Source organism: Diplotaxodon limnothrissa, linkage group LG7 (genome assembly GCF_057381915.1).
Source record: "Diplotaxodon limnothrissa isolate DT_005_m linkage group LG7, D_limnothrissa_male_GT1.1, whole genome shotgun sequence".
NCBI lineage: Eukaryota > Metazoa > Chordata > Actinopteri > Cichliformes > Cichlidae > Diplotaxodon > Diplotaxodon limnothrissa.
Window position 1 is genome coordinate 52,443,736 of NC_140602.1, and position 21,926 is coordinate 52,465,661.

The following is a 21,926-nucleotide window of genomic DNA, read 5'->3' on the forward strand; positions in this document are numbered from 1 at the left end:
TATATTTGCTTTTAATTTACCTGTTTTCTATTTTTAATTTTCTTTATTGCTCACTTTTAATCTCCTTGTGCTGCCAGTATCTTACACCTATCACCGTTTCACTTTTATCTCTGTTTGTCTTGTGATGCACTTTATAATTTCGATCTTTCAAAGGTTCTATTTAAATAAAGTTGATTTTTTTTTCCTTATGCTGCTGGAATTGCAGCTTCTAGAAGACAGATCAGAAAACTGACCACATAGATTTTATTGGGCATGTATCATCAAGAATTCCTATTTAGTCAATAAGGCTATGAGACGGAGTCAGAGCTGAACACATTGATCTGCCTTTAAGGCTTATGCCTTTAAGTTTAAGAGCTCTGATGTGCAGCAGTTACAGCAGCACAGAGAGCACACAGAGCAGTAATATAAATATATTAACATATTTATATTTCCCCTCTGTGCGCTTGTGTTGAACAAATCATGAAATGTGCAATTTTCTGCAGCATTACTCTCCAGTCTTCAGGACAGTCTTATGATCCATTTTGTGGAGAAAGAGTCAAACAACACGTCAAACATCCCTTTTACAGGAGCCTGAAGCAGAAAGCCTGGGTTAACACACAAAGCTGATAACCACCATTGTGACACTTATGATCTCCCACTGGAGTTTTAGGTTCTGGCAGGCCAGCTAATGCAAAGCAAGCCTCCCCATATCCACCATGCTTAGAAAAAAAAACACCTTTTTGAACTCAACCTGGAGCTTTGCTTAAGTTCTGCAGATGTAAGCGATGATTTTTTTGACTTGTCCTGTCTGAACTCAGAAAACACAACAAAAAAGTAACTGATTAGACAGTGTAATGGGACCGCTTTATGTCTACATAGACATGCATCATGTGACTACATCACAATGGCATAACAAATACACATTTTCTCTAAAATTCAAAGGCATGTGTGTTTGACACAAGACTGTTTTTGCCTGTTCCCTTTAGCTTTCTGTGAGCCTCAGTGTCTTGTATAAACAATGATCGTCATTAGGCAGTAATCACTGTCATTACCGCGTTGCTAATTAATTCCTGCAGTAAAAACAATAGAGCTGTGACTAACTTATTATCAGATATTCCACTGATGATATGCTCAATCAGTTGATTAACTGTCTAGTCATTAAGACATTGGGACAAAATGCAGCTTATCAAAATTTCCCCGAGTAGGTTTGCAGTGACACAAGTCTGCAACACACATGATTAAGAACGATTTATTAAAGCATCTCCTAATTTGTCCAAATAATAAGTTTGGCCATATAAAGTTAATGATGAAACACTGCAGAAGTAATGTGTTTAGTCTTCAGTGGAGTGCTAAATATTAAGTCCAATCCATGTGATGTCTAAAATCCATCCATCCATCCTCTTCCACTTGTCTAGTTTAGGGTTGGAGGAGGTGGGCTGGACCCTGTCCGAGGTACCACAGGGCTGGACAGGTCGCTAATTTGTCGCAGGAGCAACACAAAGAGACGGACAACCATTCTCACTCACATTCACTCCTAGGGCCAATTTAGAATCACTAGTTAACCTGAGAGAACCCACACTGCCCCTAATGTCTCAGTTTTTTTAATCATTAAAAATAATAATAACAATTAATAAAAAATAAAGAAATAAAATATAGGAAAAAAAGTATGAATATAATTTAAGTGAAAGCTCTAAAACGAGCAAGCAGGATGAACAAGGGTCTCCTTGGTAAATAAGGATTAAAGTGAGAGAAAGAGCACTCTGTCAACAACAACAACCAAACAAAAAAAAAGGTCAGAGTGACATGTAGAGTTATTTGAAAAGGATATCTGTAGTGTAGCTTCTTAATGAGGTCCTCTGGGGTTATAAAAGTCCTATATGTAGTCAGAAAGGCTTCACAGTACAAAACGAGATCTGTCGGGCAAGAACAGAGGGAAAAAGGCAGCGTGTTTCAGTCGATGTGCAGCCAGTGTTTTCAGTTACTTAATTAAAGCTGACAGCACATCAAACGTGAAGGGCTGACACGCTGCAAAAAACTGAACCGCAAAGAGACAGAAAGCTATTTAAAACACCGTTCAGAGGAAAAATAATAACACAGCAGTCGAATTTAAACAAGTACACATAAATCTGTCTTTGACTCTAATGTAAACGCACAGCTGTCAAAGCTGGCAAAACAAATCTGTGCCAGTGACCCAGAAGCACAGTGACACACTGCACAACATAACGACTGCGATGCTTTGCGTGTGCTGTACTGTACCTTTGCGGTCTGTTTCTGTAGCGTGGACTAATAGGATGTCCCCTGATCCGGCGCGGACGTCGGGGCCGTCGTCATTCTGCGAATATTAAGTAGCGGGCGAGGTGCGGCAGAGAAATACGGAGAGGTGGGTGAGAGTGAAAGGAGGAGGAGGAGAAGAAGAAAAGAGTGGTTAGACTTGGGATGGAGTGATGCAGTCTAGCCCAAAATGAAGCACGCACATTTCCTTCCCCCTCCCCGACCCCTCCTGTCCTGCACCAGCTCCCTAACTGATGACGGAGAAAAAGTCTAGATCTGTGCGTGACAAAGATCGCCTCTGCTGCAATATTTCTTGCACGACACCTCTAAATCTCAGCAAAGCTTTACACCTTTCCTCCTTACATTTCTGATCGCTCCCCGTCTCCTTTTTTAAAGCATTGCTGTCACACTGGCCCTAACCTTGCAGAGTGGCGAACAGCATTTTCACACATCTGTATCTCTGTATCTAACCCTCACACTGCACCACACAGGACAAAGGAGGAGGATGGAGCAGCAGCAGAGCAGTCAATTTTTAGATCTGCAGTTTTGGAGATTGAACTCCAGAGGGCAGCCACGGCTGCTCTCGGGATCTGATTTCACATCTGAATGACTCACGGCGACCTTTTACCCTGAGCTGGACTAACAGGATGAAGCGTGCTTTGTACGCTGGTGCTGCTGCACACTTCTGTTGTCGGTGGATTTCTAAAAACAGCACACAGGCCTCAAACAGTTGTCCCCTTACTTCTTGTTTTAGTGTTATCCTGCTCATGATCTCCTTGTGGTCTATGAGGGCGAGCTCGTCCACATCTTCTTCATCGCTCCCAGCTGAATCAGTTGCCTTTTGCCTTCTGAAAAACCACACACACACACACGCGCACGCGCGCGCACACACACACACACACACACACACACACACCCATCATCAAACATGTTCAAAATTCACACTGTGTGCAAGAGTGGAAACAACTGATCATTTTGCAAAACATTATATTTCACAGTTGTGCTAACTAGCTCATCAAATGTGAAGAACATCCTTTCTGCAATACCTTTCCTTATCCTCTTTGTTATTGGTGGATGGCATCTGAGGGGTGGGGTCTTGAAGGACATCATCAGCCGCGATTGTGTCCTATTTGTGGAAAGGGGAGAAAAATAAATAATTAAATGAGCATCTGTAACATCATCACTGATGAATGACCCCCAAGCAGCAACAGGAGGCTGCGTGGCTGTTGATGGCATCAGAGGGACCACTAGGACCTCATGCAACATGTTGGCAGAGCAGAAATGGTGAATGGTTTATCTCAAGGTTTACAAAGGATGTTGTCCCCATTAGTGCTGATGCAGATATGGTGTAATGAGCTGGGGGGGTCAAATAATGAAGCTTTCCTTCGTTGTGAGTAAGGAAAAACCCGACAGATGATACCCAAACCAGAACAACACCACAGGGTAGAAGCACCAAATGTAGAACCACAAACACAACCACACTTCCATACATCATCCTAATCCTTTGTTCTCTCTCTTTCTCACCTCACCCCAACATGCCTTAAAATCCCAAATGCACAAGCTGCCCCAAGGGAATACAAACACCACTGTACACGCACGCACATACACTTGTCGCACATGCACAGGTGCACAACAACTGTTATGAGAAGTGTTACTGGAAACCATTGAGAATCCCTCAGCAGCGACATGTTAGGTGTTAGATTTGAACATGGTTAAACACTTGTTACAGTTAAAGCGCAGCCAGTGAGAGAGAGAGAGAGAGAGAGGAGGGGGGGGGGGGGGGGGGGGCAATCAGCAGCCAGGCATTCATAACAACATACACAACATGGACATCTTTTTTTTCCCCCCACAGACACCAGCCGGAGCACACGAGTCCCTTGCAGGCAAACCCCTGTGAACCTCAAGTCATGCTCAGTCAGGTTTGGCCATGTTCACATTCCATCTCTTCGCCATCGCTCCAGGAGGTGAATCAATAAAAGCTGCTCGGCGCGCAACAGATGTGAGGCTGACATCTGCCGACCGTCGCTCGAAATCCCTCCAATTGATTCATACCCCTGAAGTGATGGGGATGTGCAAATGGAATTGACCTTTCACCTCCCCACCCCGTGCCGGTCAGCTACTTACTCCGAGGGAGTGAGGCAGCTCCCCATTGGCTTGGCTGGATGAGTACAAGTTGACATACTCCCCCTCCCCGCCCTCGTCGTTCGCGCTCTCGCTCTATGGGAAGAGAGGAGGGACACAAACCGAGGTGTGAGGGCGGCAGAGAGTGTTTGCTAAGGGTGGAGCAGACGCCGAGTGAGAATGTGTGGCTAAGGAGGAGAGATAGCAGTCTAGTCGAGGTCTGGCGCTCTACAGAGAGTGATGTGCCTTCTAGTTCTGCTTACTTGTGACCACCAGGTGGCGCTGGAGTGCGTTAGATACAAACAGGTAATAATATTTACTGGCAAGAAGAACATGCAGTGCAACATGCTCCGCTGGGATTCTTTTAAGGACCAATAATCAGACAGCAGACAGCTTGTGAGCAGTGATAATGACAACAAGATACCACTAAGAAAATGAGTCACTGCGTTATTATTATATGAGCAACAATACTGTACGCCAAACAGCTGTGATCTAATACCAATCTGCCAGGGGAAGGGATCCAGCATCACATTTTTCCCCCCTTTTAAATCTGTTTCACAGAGCTGGTTCAAAAGTATTCCTGCTTGAGCTTCCAACATCTGTCCTTTTTTTGTACGCTCACCGCTGAGGTGTGGAGAGAGTCAGTGAGAGAAGACTCAGAAGGAAGACAGACAGCCATAGAACCCACTGAGCCAGCCAGGGAACCGTTGGGCCCGCCCCCGCTGCCATCCAGAATGGTGGCATTGGTCAAGGCAACCTGGTCCAAGCTCTGTGATTGGTGGAAAAGAATGAAAGCAAGAAAGAAGACAAAACAAAATGAAAAGGAAAAAAAAAGAAGAAAAAGACAGGTCTAAGAGATCAGAAAGAAGGAGGCAGAGCAGGTAGAAAAAGATTCTGCACAAAGGGAAAAAGACAGCGAGGGAGGGGGGCGTGTTCACCTCATACCTCCAAAACTTCCATTAGCCTTTGACTATGGGAGTGATGTGCCTGAACATGAATTGCGCGCGCACACACACACACACACACACACACACACACACACACACACACACACACCTAAACTAAATACAACATAAACATTTCCAGAGGGGTAACATGGAAGCTATAAAAAAAAGGGCTTGGCTTAACAAGGACACGGATAAGCCAGCATCAGCTCTCAGTGTGCATCTATGTTTCAACAAGCGATGTCTAAATGTTTGGTGGTTCATGTGGCCACTAAATAGATGCCTGGCAGCAGGGAGGGAGCAGTAACTTGTTCTAACATGTTGCACATAGCAGCCCTGTCTCAGCATACCAGCACAGAGTGGTGCAAACACATAGATCACTGGCAAACACGCAGACAAATGAAATGGCACACTCATGCACAGCCGAACAGAAACCGGAACCGAAGAATCTCATTCTTCTTTTACTTTGCAACGCAAATCTCGAAAATCCTCCCAAATCTGTGAAATTCCTCTCCGCTCCTTTAACACGTCATCCCTCTCGACATATGCAAAGCTGCTTTCCTGGAAGGCGCCCCCCCCCCTTGACATTCCCCCAAAAACCATCATGCCCTGACGATTTGAGGAATGCAAACATTCCACAGAAACTGGCAAATGGGAGATGTGGAAGTGTGCATGTGTTTAGGAGAGAAAAAGGCGCTCCCAGCACGGAGGTGAGAGGGACAGGGTTAGTAGTCGAGAGGCTTCACGGTGGAGGGTGAAGTAGGAGTGGAAGGAAGAGCAGTCGAAATGGAGGGAATGTGTTTTCCATCAGATCCATCTGCTGCTGCATTCCATTGGAGATACCCTGAGGGAGAGCCACACCATGTCTCAGCGTGCCTCACACACTGAGGGATCACCATGGGTCAACTCTCCAAAAAATACTGACCGGAAGGCTGTGACACACATCCCAAATCTACTACAAAGTGCTTACTTGAACACAGCACTGATTAGCCTCAAGCTAACCCTTAAAGAAGAAGCTGATGGTTGAAATGAAACAAAAAAAGACCTGACACACTCTCATGTGATGTTCCAATGGGCTGCTTTGTACCTACAACTCAATAACTGAGGCACACTGAAAAGAAGAAAAGGATCAAATACAACCGGTAGAGGAAGGCTTTGCACACAAACTCACAAGCTTTGCTAGCAAGAAGCTGCACTCAACTATAACAAATTACTCCACAGACTCATTACCACGCAAAGCACACAATAATAAACAATATATATATTTTTTAAAGCAACAACAAAAATCACACAGTTAAAACAAATGCACGCATGGATGGGTGGAACAGCAAATCTAACTGCACAGCAAACAAATCACAAACGCCTGAGGGTGTAGTCAGGAACGTCAATGGTGCAGGCGTAGATGGACAAGACTGTATTTACATATGAAGCACACACACAGGGTCAAGCTACCCCTGGACACAGCACCCAGCCAGAGTGGAGAATGGAGAGTTCAAATGCACGGGGTGAAGGAGGGAAGGGAAGGGGGGGGGGAGACTTACCGTGGGTGTGGTCATGGACGCCTGGCCAATCAGGTAGGAGTTAGAAACCGATATGCTGAGGCCCAGCCCAGAGCCCGCCTCCTCCATTGCCGCCACAGACGGCTGGAGGTGGCAGGAGAGAGAGGAGGAGGAGGAAGAAGAAGGGGAAGAGGAGTGGGAGGCCTGAGAGGGAAACGAAGACAAAGAAAGAAAGAAAGAAAGAAAGAAAGAAAGAAAGAAAGAAAGAAAGAAAGAGTGAGAATAAGACGGGGTTGAGGAGAGGTGCAGATGTGGGGAAAAAAGGGTGTTAAAAGAGAAAAAGAGAAGAGGGGACAGTTGATTACACTAGGAAGCGAGACTGTATTAGAGCAGATTTAATCAAAGGTCAGCAGTGGAGCAGTGAAGTTAAGTGGTAAAAGCGTAGGAGGTTTTTCTAGTACAGCTGAGAAGCATCAGCTCATTGGCTGCAGATGGAAATACAAGAGAAGGGAAAATGTGTCTGATTTTGAATCTTCTCTATTGTGTTTTCCTGGAAAACCTTAATTACTGCAGCACATGTGACGTGTTCAGGTTACACGCATTTATATTGACTCTGACAGCCCACTACACCTTTTGATGTCCTGAGCTTTAAGAGCTTTACAGAAACCAGGCCAGCTGCAACACGCTCTAAACAGAGCCAATATGATCCGCTCTAGTTTTTTTTTTTTTTTCCCCCCACCCATTTCCTTATCCACACAGCGGCTGAATTGACTTTTTTTTTTTGCAAAGCCCTGTAAAGTTGCCAAGGCGTGTAAGCCTGGAACATGGGTTTATGGAGGAGGCAAACAGGCTTAGTCCACTGGGCCACGAGCTCATCAAGTCCAAAACACGAGGCCAGATTAGGCCTAGGGGGCAGGAAGGCGGAGATGAGCGCGGCCCGACTGTATGCTCAGACAAAAGAGTGATAAAAATAAAAGTTGGGTGCCTGGCTCAAAAATACACAGGGGTCGATGGCAGAAAGGGGACAGCGGATGAAGGTAGTGGGTCTGGGTAGGCAGCCATTCAGCCACAAAGTCTGTTTCTCTCTTTGTGAATTTGTTCTGTACCCCGGAGAAGCATGTCATCTGCTTACTGTCCACAAATGCGCAGTCATATTTGTGGACAAAAGACGATTGTGTTTCTGGAAATGTGGCAAAATGTGGATCATCTACCGTGAACACAAAATATTTATAAAGCTCTCTAGTGGTGATCGTTAAACATTTTAAAAAGTCACATTAAAGGCCCCCAAAAAACCCTTGTTTTAAAAATCAAAACATTTTCACCACTACATAAAAATGAAGGCGCCAAAAACTCAGCTGATCTGCTTCACTAGGACTGCGTGTTCCCCACCTCATAACTGCCATTAAACTACAATCCAAAAGCTGTTAAAGTGTGACTGGTGCACAAAAAGCCCCTCTTAATTTAAAGTGGTTAGAGAAGCACAGAGAAAATAACTAAGATCACATGGAAAGTAACCAATAATGTTCCAGGTTTGGTAGTATATAATGAGCTAGTGTGAGAACGCATTGCTTGATAGTAGTGTGCCCTTCTTTTGCTGTGACTTATCCTGGTGTGTGTCTCCTCCACTCTCTCCCCACTGACTCATTGTCAGACGGTTGTCTCAATTAACCCAGACGCCGACCCAGATTAAGATAAGTGGTCTGGATCTGATAAAGGCCGGTCTTATCTCCAACTAACAACCAAACACCTCCACGTATGTGCAGATGTCTGCTGCGGTTACAGAAATGGAGAGAGAAGAAAGAGAGGGAGTCGAATAGGTGAGGGAGATAACAAGAGAAGAGGAGGCTTGAGAGAAAATTGATGAGGATTACCGCTGGAATGCACTTGCAGCTACTCTTTGCTTCCTGCCGGCAGGGACCACCGCCGCTGCAGACGGCTTGTTTGTATTCTTCACACGGGCTCGCAACGCTTTTTAGTAATTTAAGGTGTCATTTCATAAATTGCAGTTTCATCAACGAACACTTCACCGCTTCAAAGTTTTGCTCTAAACGGAACTGAATGATTCCAGGAATTTAAATTACAGCTTTGCTCACTCGGCCCAAATGAGCAAACCCGGCTATTTTATCTGCTTCAGGCCTTGAGAATTTATGAAATGTGGCGAAATATTAAAGGAGCTCGAGGTCGCGGCCCTTTGAAGTAGAGATGTCTCTTACCAGTTGTCTTTGCTTTGGTGGCAAAGCCGGGGGCTGCACCGGCTCGTGCACTGAGTCGGTGCTGCTGAAGGAGTCGTTGAAGCCGTAGACCTCCTGGAAGCGCTTGTTGCGCTGTTCATAGATGCTTTCGCTCTGCGGCATCTGGTAGAAGACAGAGGGCTGTGGCTCTGAGTAGTCTTCCACAAACTGCATGTATTGAAGGACTGGAGGAAAGAGATTGATTCGATTAGGAAACGTGTTGTTTATTTTGCGTAAGGTTCCAACTTTAAGAAAAAATAGTTATTATTATTCTCTGGCTCTCTTCCAAAGTGCGTCTTTTGTCTCATCTTCCTCTCCCCAACCAGTCACAGCAGCTGGCTGCCCCACCATAGGCCTCTTTCTGCTTGAGGTTCCTTCCTGTTAAAACAGAGTTTTTCCTTCCAGCTGTTGCCAAGAGCGTTCTCATAGGGGGTCATTTGACTGTTGTGATTTTCTCTGTATTACTGTAAAGTAATACAATTTGAAATTAACCTTGACGTCTATAACAAGTGTAAATAATCAGTATTGCTCATGCAAGATGGGAGATATAAAATACAGGAGATCTAAAAAGGAAAAAAAAACGTAAGCGTGTCACAGCGAAGTGTTGGGCAACCACACAATAACATTTTTCATTAAACTCCGTCTGCGTGGTTAACACCCTGGTGATTCAGACATTTTGCTAAAAATGTTCTAAAGCCCATGAATGCATCACTATGACATCATCAGTTATTTTCCTGGGTTTGACAAAGCTCCTCGAATGACACAAACCTTATTATATAGTGATTCTCACTGGGTTAACAGTAGTGTGCATATACTGCACTTTACATCAACCAGGACTCTGGAATGTGATTAAAAAAGCAGGAAGGGCAGTCTGCTGCTGGGAATGACATAATACAGTAGCATGAGAGGAAGTGATGTAGCAGTCGGGCGAGGAAGTGACCATCCACTGCCCTCTGTGCCCCTGGAGCCGAACCCATTGTAGCACATCCTGGTGTTCACTTCCTGCCTCTATTCACAGAGGAATATTTCCTTGACATAAACCGCGGTGCAACAAGTGGATGACAAAGTGCACTGAGCGTCCTTTTCCAAATCTCGACTTCAGTCTTTAACCTTTAATCTTACTTTACTCATTTAAAGGTCGTCCTTCTTTCTAGACCTAACAGCTGCATCGTAATGTCTCCTGCCCCTTTTCTCCCCCCCTCACTTACTGTGTTTGCTTTTCTTTTCTGGCAGTGGCGGTGGGCTGGCGGGGACATCTGCATTCTCACTGGCAACGTACTGGGAAACAAACACGCCCCCATTTGTTTGGGGCATGGGTGAGATGGGTGTGAAAAGGGGGAACGGTGGCGTTGGATGAAGTTCCTCTTCCGACAGGTTGTCGTACTGCGAGGGGAATCGCTCGTACAGCACCCTGGAACCACTGTCGGAGAAGGACGACGTTTGGGTGCTGCGCCGCTTCTTCATCGGCAGGGCAGGGGGTGCGCTGATGCGGGAGGACTGATTGGGCTGGGGGGTCCAGTAATCTTGGTGCTGGGGTGGGGGAGCGCTGAAGCGTGGATGCGAGGGGTGCTGTCCAGGAACGGGGGAAGAGGACTCGCTGTGAGACTCGGGCAGGGGGCTGAGGCACCCCCCAACTGGTATTGGGGGCAAGTTTTCCCCAGCTGACAAGTCCTGGTGGAGGAAGTCATAATCTGGGTCGTAGTGATCTGTGTTGTCTGCAAAGATAAAGAGAAGATGATTTTTATTTACATTACATTTTATTTTTTTTTATTTAGTTCTTCATATTTCATCAACAACTAGTGTTGAAAATATTAAGGAACCCACCCCCTTTAGTCAATTATAATAGCAGGAGCTAACACAGCATAATTACCTCACAGTTGAACTTTTGACTGTTTTTTTTACTTTTCTGTCAACTATTTGTGCAAAAAAAAGCACATATTTTTCCTGATTTTGTACATTGTTAACATTTAAATATGCACCCATCTTTAGTATTTTGTGCAAGCAATTTGACCAGCATAAGAAATAAAATAAGCAATTCAGCGCTGAATAGCTGGACTTCTTACCGAGCGTCTCACAGCTGGTGTTCCGAGAACACTGCCCGCTGTCCTGCTCTATGGAAGAAAGCTGTTCGTCGGATTTGCTGAGTTTCCCCATGCTGCTGCACGGTGAAAGACGGGGAGAGTCGCCACCGTACGAGTGGCTTCCCCCAGAGAAACGCCTCTGAAGGAACTCCTGTTCATACTCCTGTTGTTGCAGAGACACTGAAAGGTTAGTTTACTTCCTACAAATACCTACTGCATTTAAGGTTTTAAAGTAAACTAATGGGATGCTATAATACAGTGCTGTGCAAAAGTCCTGAGCCATTATTTTCTATTGGTATTTTGTAGGAAAATGGGAAACAGGTGCAGTGATTTATTGAAACGTGCAAACATACATGAAAATACAGTACACAAAGCAAAAATGGAGGTTGTACAATTTGAACAAGTATATACAATATGACTTGATATGCTTGATCACAGCCTGAACTCTCTTTGGCAAAGTTTCCTTCTGATTTCTTTAAGTAGTCTTCAGGAATAGTTCTCCAGGCTTCTCAAAGGACATTCAAAGCTCTTCTTTGGATGTTGGCTGCCTTTTGTTGCATTCTCAGTCAGGATGATCCCACACTGCTTTAATAAAGTTGAAGTCTGGACTCCATGACTGATAGTGTGTTTGGGATCGTTGTTATGCTGAAAATGAAGCTGCTGCCAATCAGATGCTTTCCAGATGGTGTTGTTTGATGGATCAGAATCTGACTGCACTTTTCTGCGTTCATAATTCCATCTGCTTTGACAAGATCTCTAACACCACTGGCTCAAATGCAGCCCCAAACCATTACAGATGGCAGTAACATGTTTTGCAGACGACTGTAGACCCTCACCTCTTGTGACCTTCTCTCATGTACATACCAATGACGACTGGAATACATAATTTCAAATTTGGATTAATCACCCCATTTGACATGTTACCACTAATTTTCAGTCCATTTCTTGTGTAACGTGGCATCCATTTCTCCCTGTCCTCCTTCATTATAAATGGCATCTTGACAACCATCCTTCCACTGAGACCATTTGTGATGAGACTTCAGCAGACCGATGAACTGAATGGCAGGGTACTGTTTCAGGTCTTTACTGGATTCTTTCTTATTTCTTAAGGACACGACTTTCAGATACTCCACACCAGGTTTTCAACTAATAGATGTTTGGACTCACCTTGTTGGTGAAAAACCAAAAATTCTATTTTATGCCTTAAAAAAACGGAGCAAAACAAAACAAAAAACTATTCATATTAAAATGGTCAGGTACAAGGACTGGATTGAAAAAGAGTGAAAAAACAGCCATGGAAGTCTGGAGAACTAATGCTCAAAATGACAAGAAATTCAGGTGTCTTGGAAGCAAAATATAAGGAAATGAGGGGTGACTCAAGAGTTTTGCACAGTACTGTAGGTCACTGGACGTTAAAGCCTCACCTGTCTGTGGTCACTACACGGGAGGCTGGAGCCACGGCTCATCGGGGCGACAACTGCCACTGGTGTAGGTGAAGGGGCTGACTGTCGCTTCTTAGGAGGAAGAGCTGGTGGAGGACTACAGACGGATAAATGGAGAACAGCAGAATAAGAAAAAGAAAGAAAGCAAAACAGGAACAATGAGCGTTTTGTCTCAAAGTTAAAAAAAGGTCAATCAGGCAAGCACGCAGAACACGCGGTTCCTGACATGTATGCGCACACACACACACACACACATAAAAAACAACAACAACAAAAAGATGTATATATACATGAACACACACACATTATCATCCCTCCTCTGGAGAGTGAGATGAAAAGTGAGAGTGTTTCATGTTAGGCTCTCTCCTGCTTGTCAAACCTAAATTCTCTTAGTGAGTTAATATCATCCAAATGAGGCGACGAGCGAACAGAAGCGACCATGACATGGAGGCCAGCGAAAAAGGACACTTCATAGGGTCAGTCATACACTCTCATGCACTGGGCGGTCTTCTGATTGGATGGGAAGGTCTTCAGGGAATACCCAGGATGACACAAACTTTAAAACAACGCAACCATGCAAATCAAAAAGCACTTTCATCCAATCCAGAAGTTTTATGGGGAAGGGGGGAGGGGTGGGATGTTATTATGGAGACAGATGATCCTATGGGGCTAACATACTTCTCCTTCTGAGAGGGTCTCCTTTGGCCAGCCTCGGCACTCAACTGTGCTCTGTTCCCAGAATCCAAAAAATGGGAAAAGAAATAAATAAATACAAAAAAAATGACAGACACAGCAGAGAGAGTAAGGAAGGAAGAGCAACAAACAAACTACTGATTCAGATTTTTAAGGCTCGAGTATAAAAAGTGTTAATAGTTCAAACCTCAAAGAAAACCCCTTTGAATTCCACAAAAGCTTCCTTTACTCCTTATTTGTTACTCGTGAAACAACTTGAGAATAAAGAAAAGTTACACTGAAACAGCTGCAACGAATAAATGCTTTGTGGCGACGGTACAAATGGTCACAAAATAGTTTCGGTGACCTCTGACCGCACAGCCTCAAAGCTACCAGACAAAAATAAGGCGACAGGAAATCCTTTGGTTTCTACGGACTTTATCGCCACAGCGAACGCTTCAGCAACGTCTGCTCAGCTGGGAGAAGTATTGATACTGTAGCCCTGCTCACTTAAACACAGACAATCCGCAATATCACACCCGCAGCTGGAGCGCTTTCACCCTCACCTGAGCTCAGCCATTTTGGCTTCCGGTAGTGGTGGTTTGGGAGGTGCTACTTCCACGTCTGGTACTTCAGGGGCAGCTTCCACAGGAGCGGCTGCCGGAGCCGGCTTACTCGAGACCTCCTGCTCCCGATCTATCAGGGGCATCTCTGCTGACACGCTGCTGCGTACGTAAAGAAAAAAAGCAGATTGAGTGACGGGACGTACTCGGAGCGCCTGAATCTTCGTAGTCCTGCGAGTGTGCTCTGCGCTCACCTCTCGGCTGTGACAGCAGGTGCTGCTGGTTTATTAGGTGTGGTAGGTGACGGCTGTTCCTGCTTCTCTATGGTCAGCTTCACCAGCTCCTGTTCACAGACAGACAACGCAGCCAGTCTCAGTCTCCTCTGAAAACTCCACTTTAGCACACTGCCACATCATTTTCAGCACAGGGCCCATACCTTTACTCCATCCAGCACCGCTTTGATGACATTGGTGACAGAAGCCACATTTTCCTTATCGTCCAAGTCAATCCCGTCAAGCATCACCTGGTCGGCCCAGCGGATAAGGTTGGCCAAACTCTGATATACGCGGCTGTGGCAAGATGACAGCGCCGAACTGTTTGACGAGAAGAGGAATTCGGAGGGGGGGTCGGTGGTGTACAGTACAGATACGACGCACATCATGCACAGGAGGGGAGAGCAAAAGTGAGGAAGGAGAATGATCCAAGAGGGCACAACAGCAAGGCGTGAAGAAGGAGAAGGAGGAGGGGGAACATGTTAGGCTGCAAGTGAGAAAAATCACAGAAATAAGACACATTCTATCTACTGTCTATCAACAAACATTTTTGGGGGGGGGATTGGTTGGAATTGCTTAGGCTACAAGCTTGAGGCTAGGAATAAGGCTGCTAGAGCTAACAGGAGAGTGTAGGGAAGTGGGTGTTGTTTCACCATTTAGCAAATCATACTTTGAGACTTAACACTAAGGTGTGGCAATGGCCTGTACCAACACGCAGCGACTGATTCACAGTGCAGGAATATCCTTCCAATGTCTCTGCACGGCTTAGTCCTTAAGCGAGTGGGAGAGAACTGAAGCTATAGAAGTAGGGAGATGGTGGATTGGACAAGTATGGGACGTAGATCACGCTAGAGCTGAGGAGATCTAGAGTGATTATAATTCATGTGGCTGACTAGACTTTGTATATACTAATACAGTTTTAGCAAATAAGCTCTCTACTTAACTCTCACTGGAGTTACATCTATTTGACTCAAATTAAATTAAATCCCTGAAACCAAATATACCACACATGTAGCCAACGGAAAAATGGTTTTAGAGGATAGACTTTAAAGTTCTGATGCTGGCCTATAAAGCTCTGAATGGTTTAGGACCAAAATACATCAATGACCTCCTGACCCAGTATGAACCATCCAGATCCCTCAGGTCATCTGGATCCGGTCTTTTATCAGTTCCCAGAGTCAGAACCAGACACGGAGAAGCTGCATTCAGCTTTTATGCTCCTTATATCTGGAACAAACTCCCAGAAAGCCTCAGATCAGCTGAAACACTCAGTTTATTTAAATCCAGGTTGAAGACTCACCTGTTCTCAGCTGCATTTGAATAAAGCACCAAATCCACACTTTAAGCTTAAATTTCAAAACTTACATTTAACTACTGATTTTATCTACTGTTCTGATTTTATCTGTTTTGATTTTATATACTGTTGTTTGTTTGTTTGTTAATTAGTTAGTTAGTTTATTTGCTTGTTTTAATCAATTTTAAATCATGCTTTTTATTTGTTCTTGTTTCTAATGTCTCTGTAAAGCACTTTGAATCACCTTGTTGTTGAATTGTGCTATACAAATAAACTTGCCTTGCCTTGCCTTGCCTTTAATCGCTAAAATGGAAACTTAACAGCTAATATTATGAAACAATATTTACTTACTGTAGCTCATTTGCCAAAAGACATTAAACTTAGAGCTGTAAAGTAACTATAATGTAAACTTTTACTGGGATCTGTCGAGATTTGGACTCGGTAAGATTGAGTTCAAATCTTAAAATATGGCTGCTGCTCAGTTTTCCAGCAACAATCCATCAACTGCTTCTAAACACAGTGCTCTGACCTTTGACCTCCGTACTTCATCTGTAACGATGGGTGAGAAAAAAGGCACAAAGACAAAGACAGAGAAGTTTCAACATGTCCTGGCAAAAGCTGTCCACAAAAAACTGTAGCTGGGCTTACTTTAAAAAAACAACAACAACAAACACACAGGGGAAATAAAGCAAACTGACTCGTGCTACGGGCTGATATATCTCAAAGCTGAAATTAATTTCTGTTCCACAAAAAGAAATGTGTTAATGGAGAGAGAGAGGGCAGCGAGTGATGTGAGCTTATACAACTTCAGATTTCGAATCGGGGGAGCCTCGAGGGGAGCCTGTGAACTTATCAATCTTCACAAGCTCCTCGCTGACAGGAAGCCAGCGTCTTTCTAGTCTGAACATGTGACCGAGCTACTTTACAAGCTGCTTCGAGAGGCAAGAATAATAAGAATAAACTGAGAAGTGATACAGTGTCACTAATATAAATCTAAAGTGGGGAAAAAGACTGCAGAAAGAATATTATAACACTGACCTACATTTTCTATTACCCACCTGTGCTGTATCCGTGCCTCTACCTGCACCAGGGGCAAGATTGCTTCAAGCACCTTGCTGGCCGAGCCTGGAAGCATCTCCAGAACTTTCTTCTCCACGACCATTTTGTCCACGATTGTCTTGAAGTAGCGCAGGGCACTGACCACTTCTTTCTCCTGCTCCTCCAGCCTACTAACCTTCTAAAAAAAAACCCACAACCACAAAACAGTGTCTCAGGATTAGACTGCAAAGTTCATTTTTATAAGAGAAGTAAATAGTTACTATTTAGTCTGGGCTCTGTGCATTGGGTCTGCTACTCCTGTGGTTTGCTCACAGTTCAAAGCATCATCTATCAAGTGATGTGGCTTTGAGTGATCTTGGTGCTCCTGCAAAGAGCTCTTTGAGCCTCTCTAGTCTTTCACAGCAGGACTGCTGAGGAATATACTCATTACACCAAAAGCCTTTAAGAGCTAACAGAGTTCATTCACGACGCAGCGCGGTTCCATTCGCGCCTTTATAGGTTTAGACACCTGCTGAAGCACAGCCAGCCGCCACAGCGACTGGGAGGCTGTGGGAACCAGCAGGGAAACCCACGTGCGGACACAATGGAATAGAGGAGCACAAAACATCTGACAGGAAAACAATCGCCTCGCAAAGAGGCAAACAAATACACGGAATAGGCGGGAAAGCGTTGGATTTCCCACGATACACACATGTCTGCTGGCGCACACAAACACACACACCTTGTTAGTAGGTTTCTCAGTACTCTTGGCTGCTGTCTCGGGCTGCAGTTGCTTGCCCTTCTTGGATGGAGTCCTCTTGATCTTGGGAGAGTGGAACTTGTCCTTCAGGATCATGGTGATAGTGGACAGATGGGACCGTTGCGAGTCTGTGGACGAGAGTGGGAAAACACAGGAAGTTGAATGGTCAGTTACGGAGGAGAGATTCTCAAGGGGGAGGTGGGGGGTGAGGAAGGGGGTTTGAGGATAGAAATTAGATGTAAGCAGATGGCACAAGCTCAGTGAAGTGCTGATATCACTATCACACAGTGGTGCTCAAGTCAGGAGCTGAGCACCAGCAAGACTCCAAAAGGGAAAACTGGAGTCTTTAATGCTAACACAAATCTGCTGCTCAAGCTCATCTAGCAGCTCATTATTTGTACAGATGTGAGGGAGACCAGGCCAAAGCAGACGAGTGTGCCTCTGCTAGTTAGTGCAGAGATGAAAATGACTTTACAGGATTACAGAGACAGCAGCTTCATAATAGATGAGTTATTTAGCAGAATTCCAACTAGTTCATAGCAGTGAGGGTTTAGTTGATCCCAGGATTAACAGAGCCTTAACATAAATAAGGTGCTCCCTCATGTTGTCCTTTCACCTCTTTGTCTCTCCCCTCCTATGTGAAGCTGAACCAGGAAATAAATACTAATAAGAGCAGTGGGAGCTGACATGACGAGTGTGGGTTTTTATCAGTGACAAAATGACACCTTTATCTGCTTTAATCTCCCTTGAGCGCCGCAACGGCGGGATGTGGCATTCTGGGGCCATCAGCGTGAAGGAAAACAACCAAAAAGACTGCAGAATAGCAATCAACAGCAGGAAAGAGCCACAAACCAGACTTCCAGAGAGGCCGTGCTTTCATCTGCACCATTGATCGACACGACACGCAAGCATCCACCCCACTGTTCTATCTCTAATCCCCGTCATCCTTTACACCCAGCGCAAAGCCAAAGTTCGCCAGGACGGCCAAGGACGGCCTCGTGTTCTCATTAAAAATGTTGGTGAGAACGGCTGCCGTAGCATTTCCTGAGATTAGGCATGCGTGACCCCTTGTCTCTTGTTCTTACGCGGATTTTTTTAAAATTTTTATCCCAGCTTCACACACAAAAAAAAAAGAAAAAGAAAAAAGAAAACTCCAGGTGAATTTGTTTTTCGGGATGGGGCAAGCATTAGTAAGTTATTCGTGTCGCAGAGAGAGGATTGAGCAAAATGCAGAGTTGCTGGAAATCTCTTTCATGACTGCTCATCAATTTTAATCTGAATTTGACCCAGTTTCTAATATCCAAATCGGTTGAATCAATCACATATAGATGTTTCAACGTGTTTGCTTTCCTGGGGTAAAAACAAACTAACTCAAATGTAACTTCATGAGCGGCTGTTTCCAGGGAGAGAGTAAATTCATGCCACCGTGTGACAGAGATAGCATATTTTATTGGTATGCTGTGCCTCTTCATTTCACACAGTCAGTGGAGTAAAGAAATAACAACGTCTAGTCAGCTGGGCAGGATTTAAGGAGAAGGAAGACAAGTTTATCAAAGAAGACAGAGCAGTCACTCGGTGCGATGAAGACCCTGCAGGAAGGGACAACCTTCTCATCTGCACTGCTGTCTGGATCTACACTTTGTAGTCGCGCCGCAGGGGGTGATGTAGTCCTTCAGAGCTCCAGAAGAGCACGGTCTGAATAGCACAGCTAGCGTGAGAGATTATTTTACACCCCGAGGCTGTACATACAGTGTTAAGTCAGTTTTGCCACAAGCCAAGACACTCTCCTGGCTGGACTTCGCTTTACAGAGTCACAGACTACATGTAGAGTAGTGAGTATGTTTTTGATTGCACATCAGCCTTCATATAAATTCAGCGCCCCCCCGCCCAGAATCCCCTTAATCTGGGAACGTGCACAGGGGATTGTGTCGGACTTCACAAAAACGCTGCACCCTCTCACTCAACTGCAGCTTACACAGAGCTGTGTCCACGTTTACAGCTGCAACTCAGCATCGTCCCAGCCCCAGAGCTGAGAAGCAATGACACGAGCACAATGAGTGCATACGATCGATACAGCTGGTGACCTCAGACGCCACATCGCGGTCCCGAGGCTCAGCTGTTTATCAGGCGCACAGGGCTGGTTCCATCAATCCTCCGCTCCCCTATTCACTTCTCAACCCAGTCTTTTTTTTTCCTCTTTAGTTCTTGGGAGCAGAAAGAACTGGAAGTCTGGCTCAGCATGAAAATGACATCATCAACAGAAAGAAATGGACACTGTTAAAGTCAGCAAGCATGAGAGAGAGAGGGAGAACACAGTGAAGTGCTCTGTTACAGTCATGCAGCCCCCCCTTAAGTATCCACCCTCCCCTCCTCTGTGAGAGAGTGCACAGCCAGGTCCTCTCCTCAGCTTCCTGCCTGCTGCTGGCCAGAATTATGATGTCATTGGTTGTAATGTCTCAGACAGATCTGACGAGTCATCGACGAAACAAAACAGTGAAAGAAACTTTACAGTTAAACCGTTTTGGGGTGGGATAAAATTGGAAGTTGTGTAGGCGCTAATACTGTTGTCATCTGCTACCCGTAGATTCTGGCAGCCTGGAAAACAGTAAAACTGTCTCAGTGCCAAACTGAGACTGGAGACTATTCATTTCTGCACCTCGAACACCCAAGCGCCATGAATAAGTCCAAATGGAAGCACATTTATGCACTTAACCCTCGAACAACCTGAGGCACTGTTAGATTACCGTCACTAAAAAGACTTCAAAGCATCCCATGATCCACCTTATTAGAGTTTCTGCCAGTTTTTACTTTTTACATAAAATGCAACACATTTTCCAGCCTCTATTTTCTCAGGTTTTTAGGCATATTTATGATGAGCACATAAGTGGCCAAACTGGGACTTGGATCATGTCTCAACAACTATAAAACCAACCTTGTTCCCAACCTTGGGGACCCAGGACCCCATTTTGCAGATCAAAGTAATTGGTGCAACCGCTATACTGAAGGCTTTAAACAATTTTTAAAAGCTACAATTTGGTTCCAGTCTTCAACATATCAATCTACGCAGCTTTACACCATTTCAAATGTTACTTCAAAGCCAATACTTGTGTTTTTACTACTTTAAAACTGCTTTGAGAGACCAAGGGGATAAAAGAAGAAGAATTAATTTGAAGATTTAATATGTGATGCTTTGCCTTTGTTGATTTCTATTTGTGGCTTCCATATCCATTTTAGTGAAAAGTAAAAACTAAAAAAAATAAAACAGCAGAGCCTAACTGACAAACATCAAAGTGGGTTAGGCTTCCATAAAAAAAAAAGTCTTGGTTTATCTCTTACATTGTAAAATGCTTCAGTCCCCTGAAGAACTGAAACCAAACAACCCCCAAACCCTCACGTCACACTGCAAACTCACAATTACGCGTAAACCTCCCGCAAAAAAAATCCCCAGTGCGATGAGTTCACAGTTCATGTGAACGCCACGGTGGTAAAAACCTTATGACAATCGGTTCATGTTAGTTCTGGTAGCAAAAATCCAAGTCTGTAGGATATGTGAAAAAATGACTATAAATGACATTGTTAAGACTAAATAGCGAAGGATTTAACAAGTAAACATCTTTTTTGGAGGCTTTTAAACTCTGCAGACACTTTGCTGCTCTTAAAGGCCTTGGGGACATTTAAAGCAAACACTTGAGTCTGAACAACTCTTCAACAAAGCCTGGGAGAGTTCTCATCCAGCTCTGCGGTGTTAACAGATTCCCTGGGAGCTTTCTAGCTGCTGAATTGTCTGAGGGCTTTGTTACACAATAAGCAAACAGAAAAAAAAAAACACACACACACACACACAGGGTGTAAATTTATGGATGCTTCTGGCAAAAAGAGGTAAGTGGATGCAATATACCGCAAATTAATTTTGTGTATATTTCGCTTGTTATTTGCTGGAGCCTGAAAAGACCTCTGCATTTAATTCTGCTGCCCTAAGGCAACCCACAGACACCTGCTGTCCAGGAACATTTCATTTAGAATAAGAAATAGTTTATTTAGTATTCCACCTGGAAAGGCAGCCAGTCTAGGGTTTTGTCAGCCTCACCACATGAACCATAGCTATGAGCACAATCCCTCCAGGCTAACATGATTCTGTATCAGTGTGATTAATATCTTGAAAAACTTCCTTGAACTCATGACCCTCCCAAATCGCAAGGCAAATGTTTTTTTAATAAACAGTTTTATTTGGAATCCTGACAGGCTGTCAGACAAAAAGACATACCTGAAGGTGTTTGAAATGCTGCTTCCTCATAAACTGAATATTATTAAATTAGGAGGGTTTTTTTTCCTCTCTCCCCTTTCTATTTATAATACAGTATCTCTGAGTGGGAGGAGGTTAATTCCACCCCTGCTATTAATGGCAGTCTGTGTAGTGTGAAAAACTGCAATTTATGAAACAACTTGTTTCTTAATTGTACTTATCTTATTTATCTATTTTCCAAATTAGAAAAAAAAAATCCCGTTCTGTATTGCTGATCATGACGACTGGTGCCATATGTGTGTGTGTCGGGGTGTGACGGGCTGGCAGATTGATGTGGTTGCTGCTCAGTACAGGTGTGATCAATACAGGACAGCTGGTGGCCTCTTCCCTTCTCACTGGCCCTGTAGGCTTAGAGTAAGACGAAACAGGGTGGAAAGCAGAGATGAGGCTGTGCTTAATTACATGTACAGCTGTCACCTCCTGCTGAACCCCTTCAGTGAGGAGCTTCTCAGTGAA

General features: G+C 44.4%; 1 protein-coding gene across 3 annotated transcripts in view; it reads right to left on the minus strand.

Annotated features, from left to right (window-relative positions):
- rapgef1b (Rap guanine nucleotide exchange factor (GEF) 1b) overlaps positions 1-21,926 on the minus strand; it is a 47,703-nt gene that overhangs the window by 6,883 nt on the left and 18,894 nt on the right. For 2 of the 3 annotated variants that reach the window (XM_085359915.1, XM_085359914.1), the window contains exons 2-18: positions 17,150-17,295; positions 16,428-16,606; positions 14,240-14,396; positions 14,058-14,146; positions 13,807-13,965; positions 13,247-13,297; positions 12,551-12,665; positions 11,109-11,289; positions 10,254-10,760; positions 9,028-9,230; positions 6,857-7,018; positions 4,994-5,140; positions 4,375-4,467; positions 3,297-3,376; positions 2,993-3,098; positions 2,236-2,311; positions 1,804-1,892 (exon numbers count right to left, since the gene is read on the minus strand). In XM_085359915.1, coding sequence (XP_085216041.1) covers positions 1,804-1,892; positions 2,236-2,311; positions 2,993-3,098; positions 3,297-3,376; positions 4,375-4,467; positions 4,994-5,140; positions 6,857-7,018; positions 9,028-9,230; positions 10,254-10,760; positions 11,109-11,289; positions 12,551-12,665; positions 13,247-13,297; positions 13,807-13,965; positions 14,058-14,146; positions 14,240-14,396; positions 16,428-16,606; positions 17,150-17,295 — 2,540 coding nt within the window. The remainder of the gene's footprint in view (positions 1-1,803; positions 1,893-2,235; positions 2,312-2,992; positions 3,099-3,296; positions 3,377-4,374; positions 4,468-4,993; positions 5,141-6,856; positions 7,019-9,027; positions 9,231-10,253; positions 10,761-11,108; positions 11,290-12,550; positions 12,666-13,246; positions 13,298-13,806; positions 13,966-14,057; positions 14,147-14,239; positions 14,397-16,427; positions 16,607-17,149; positions 17,296-21,926) is intronic. The other variant, XM_085359916.1, reaches the window with a different exon arrangement.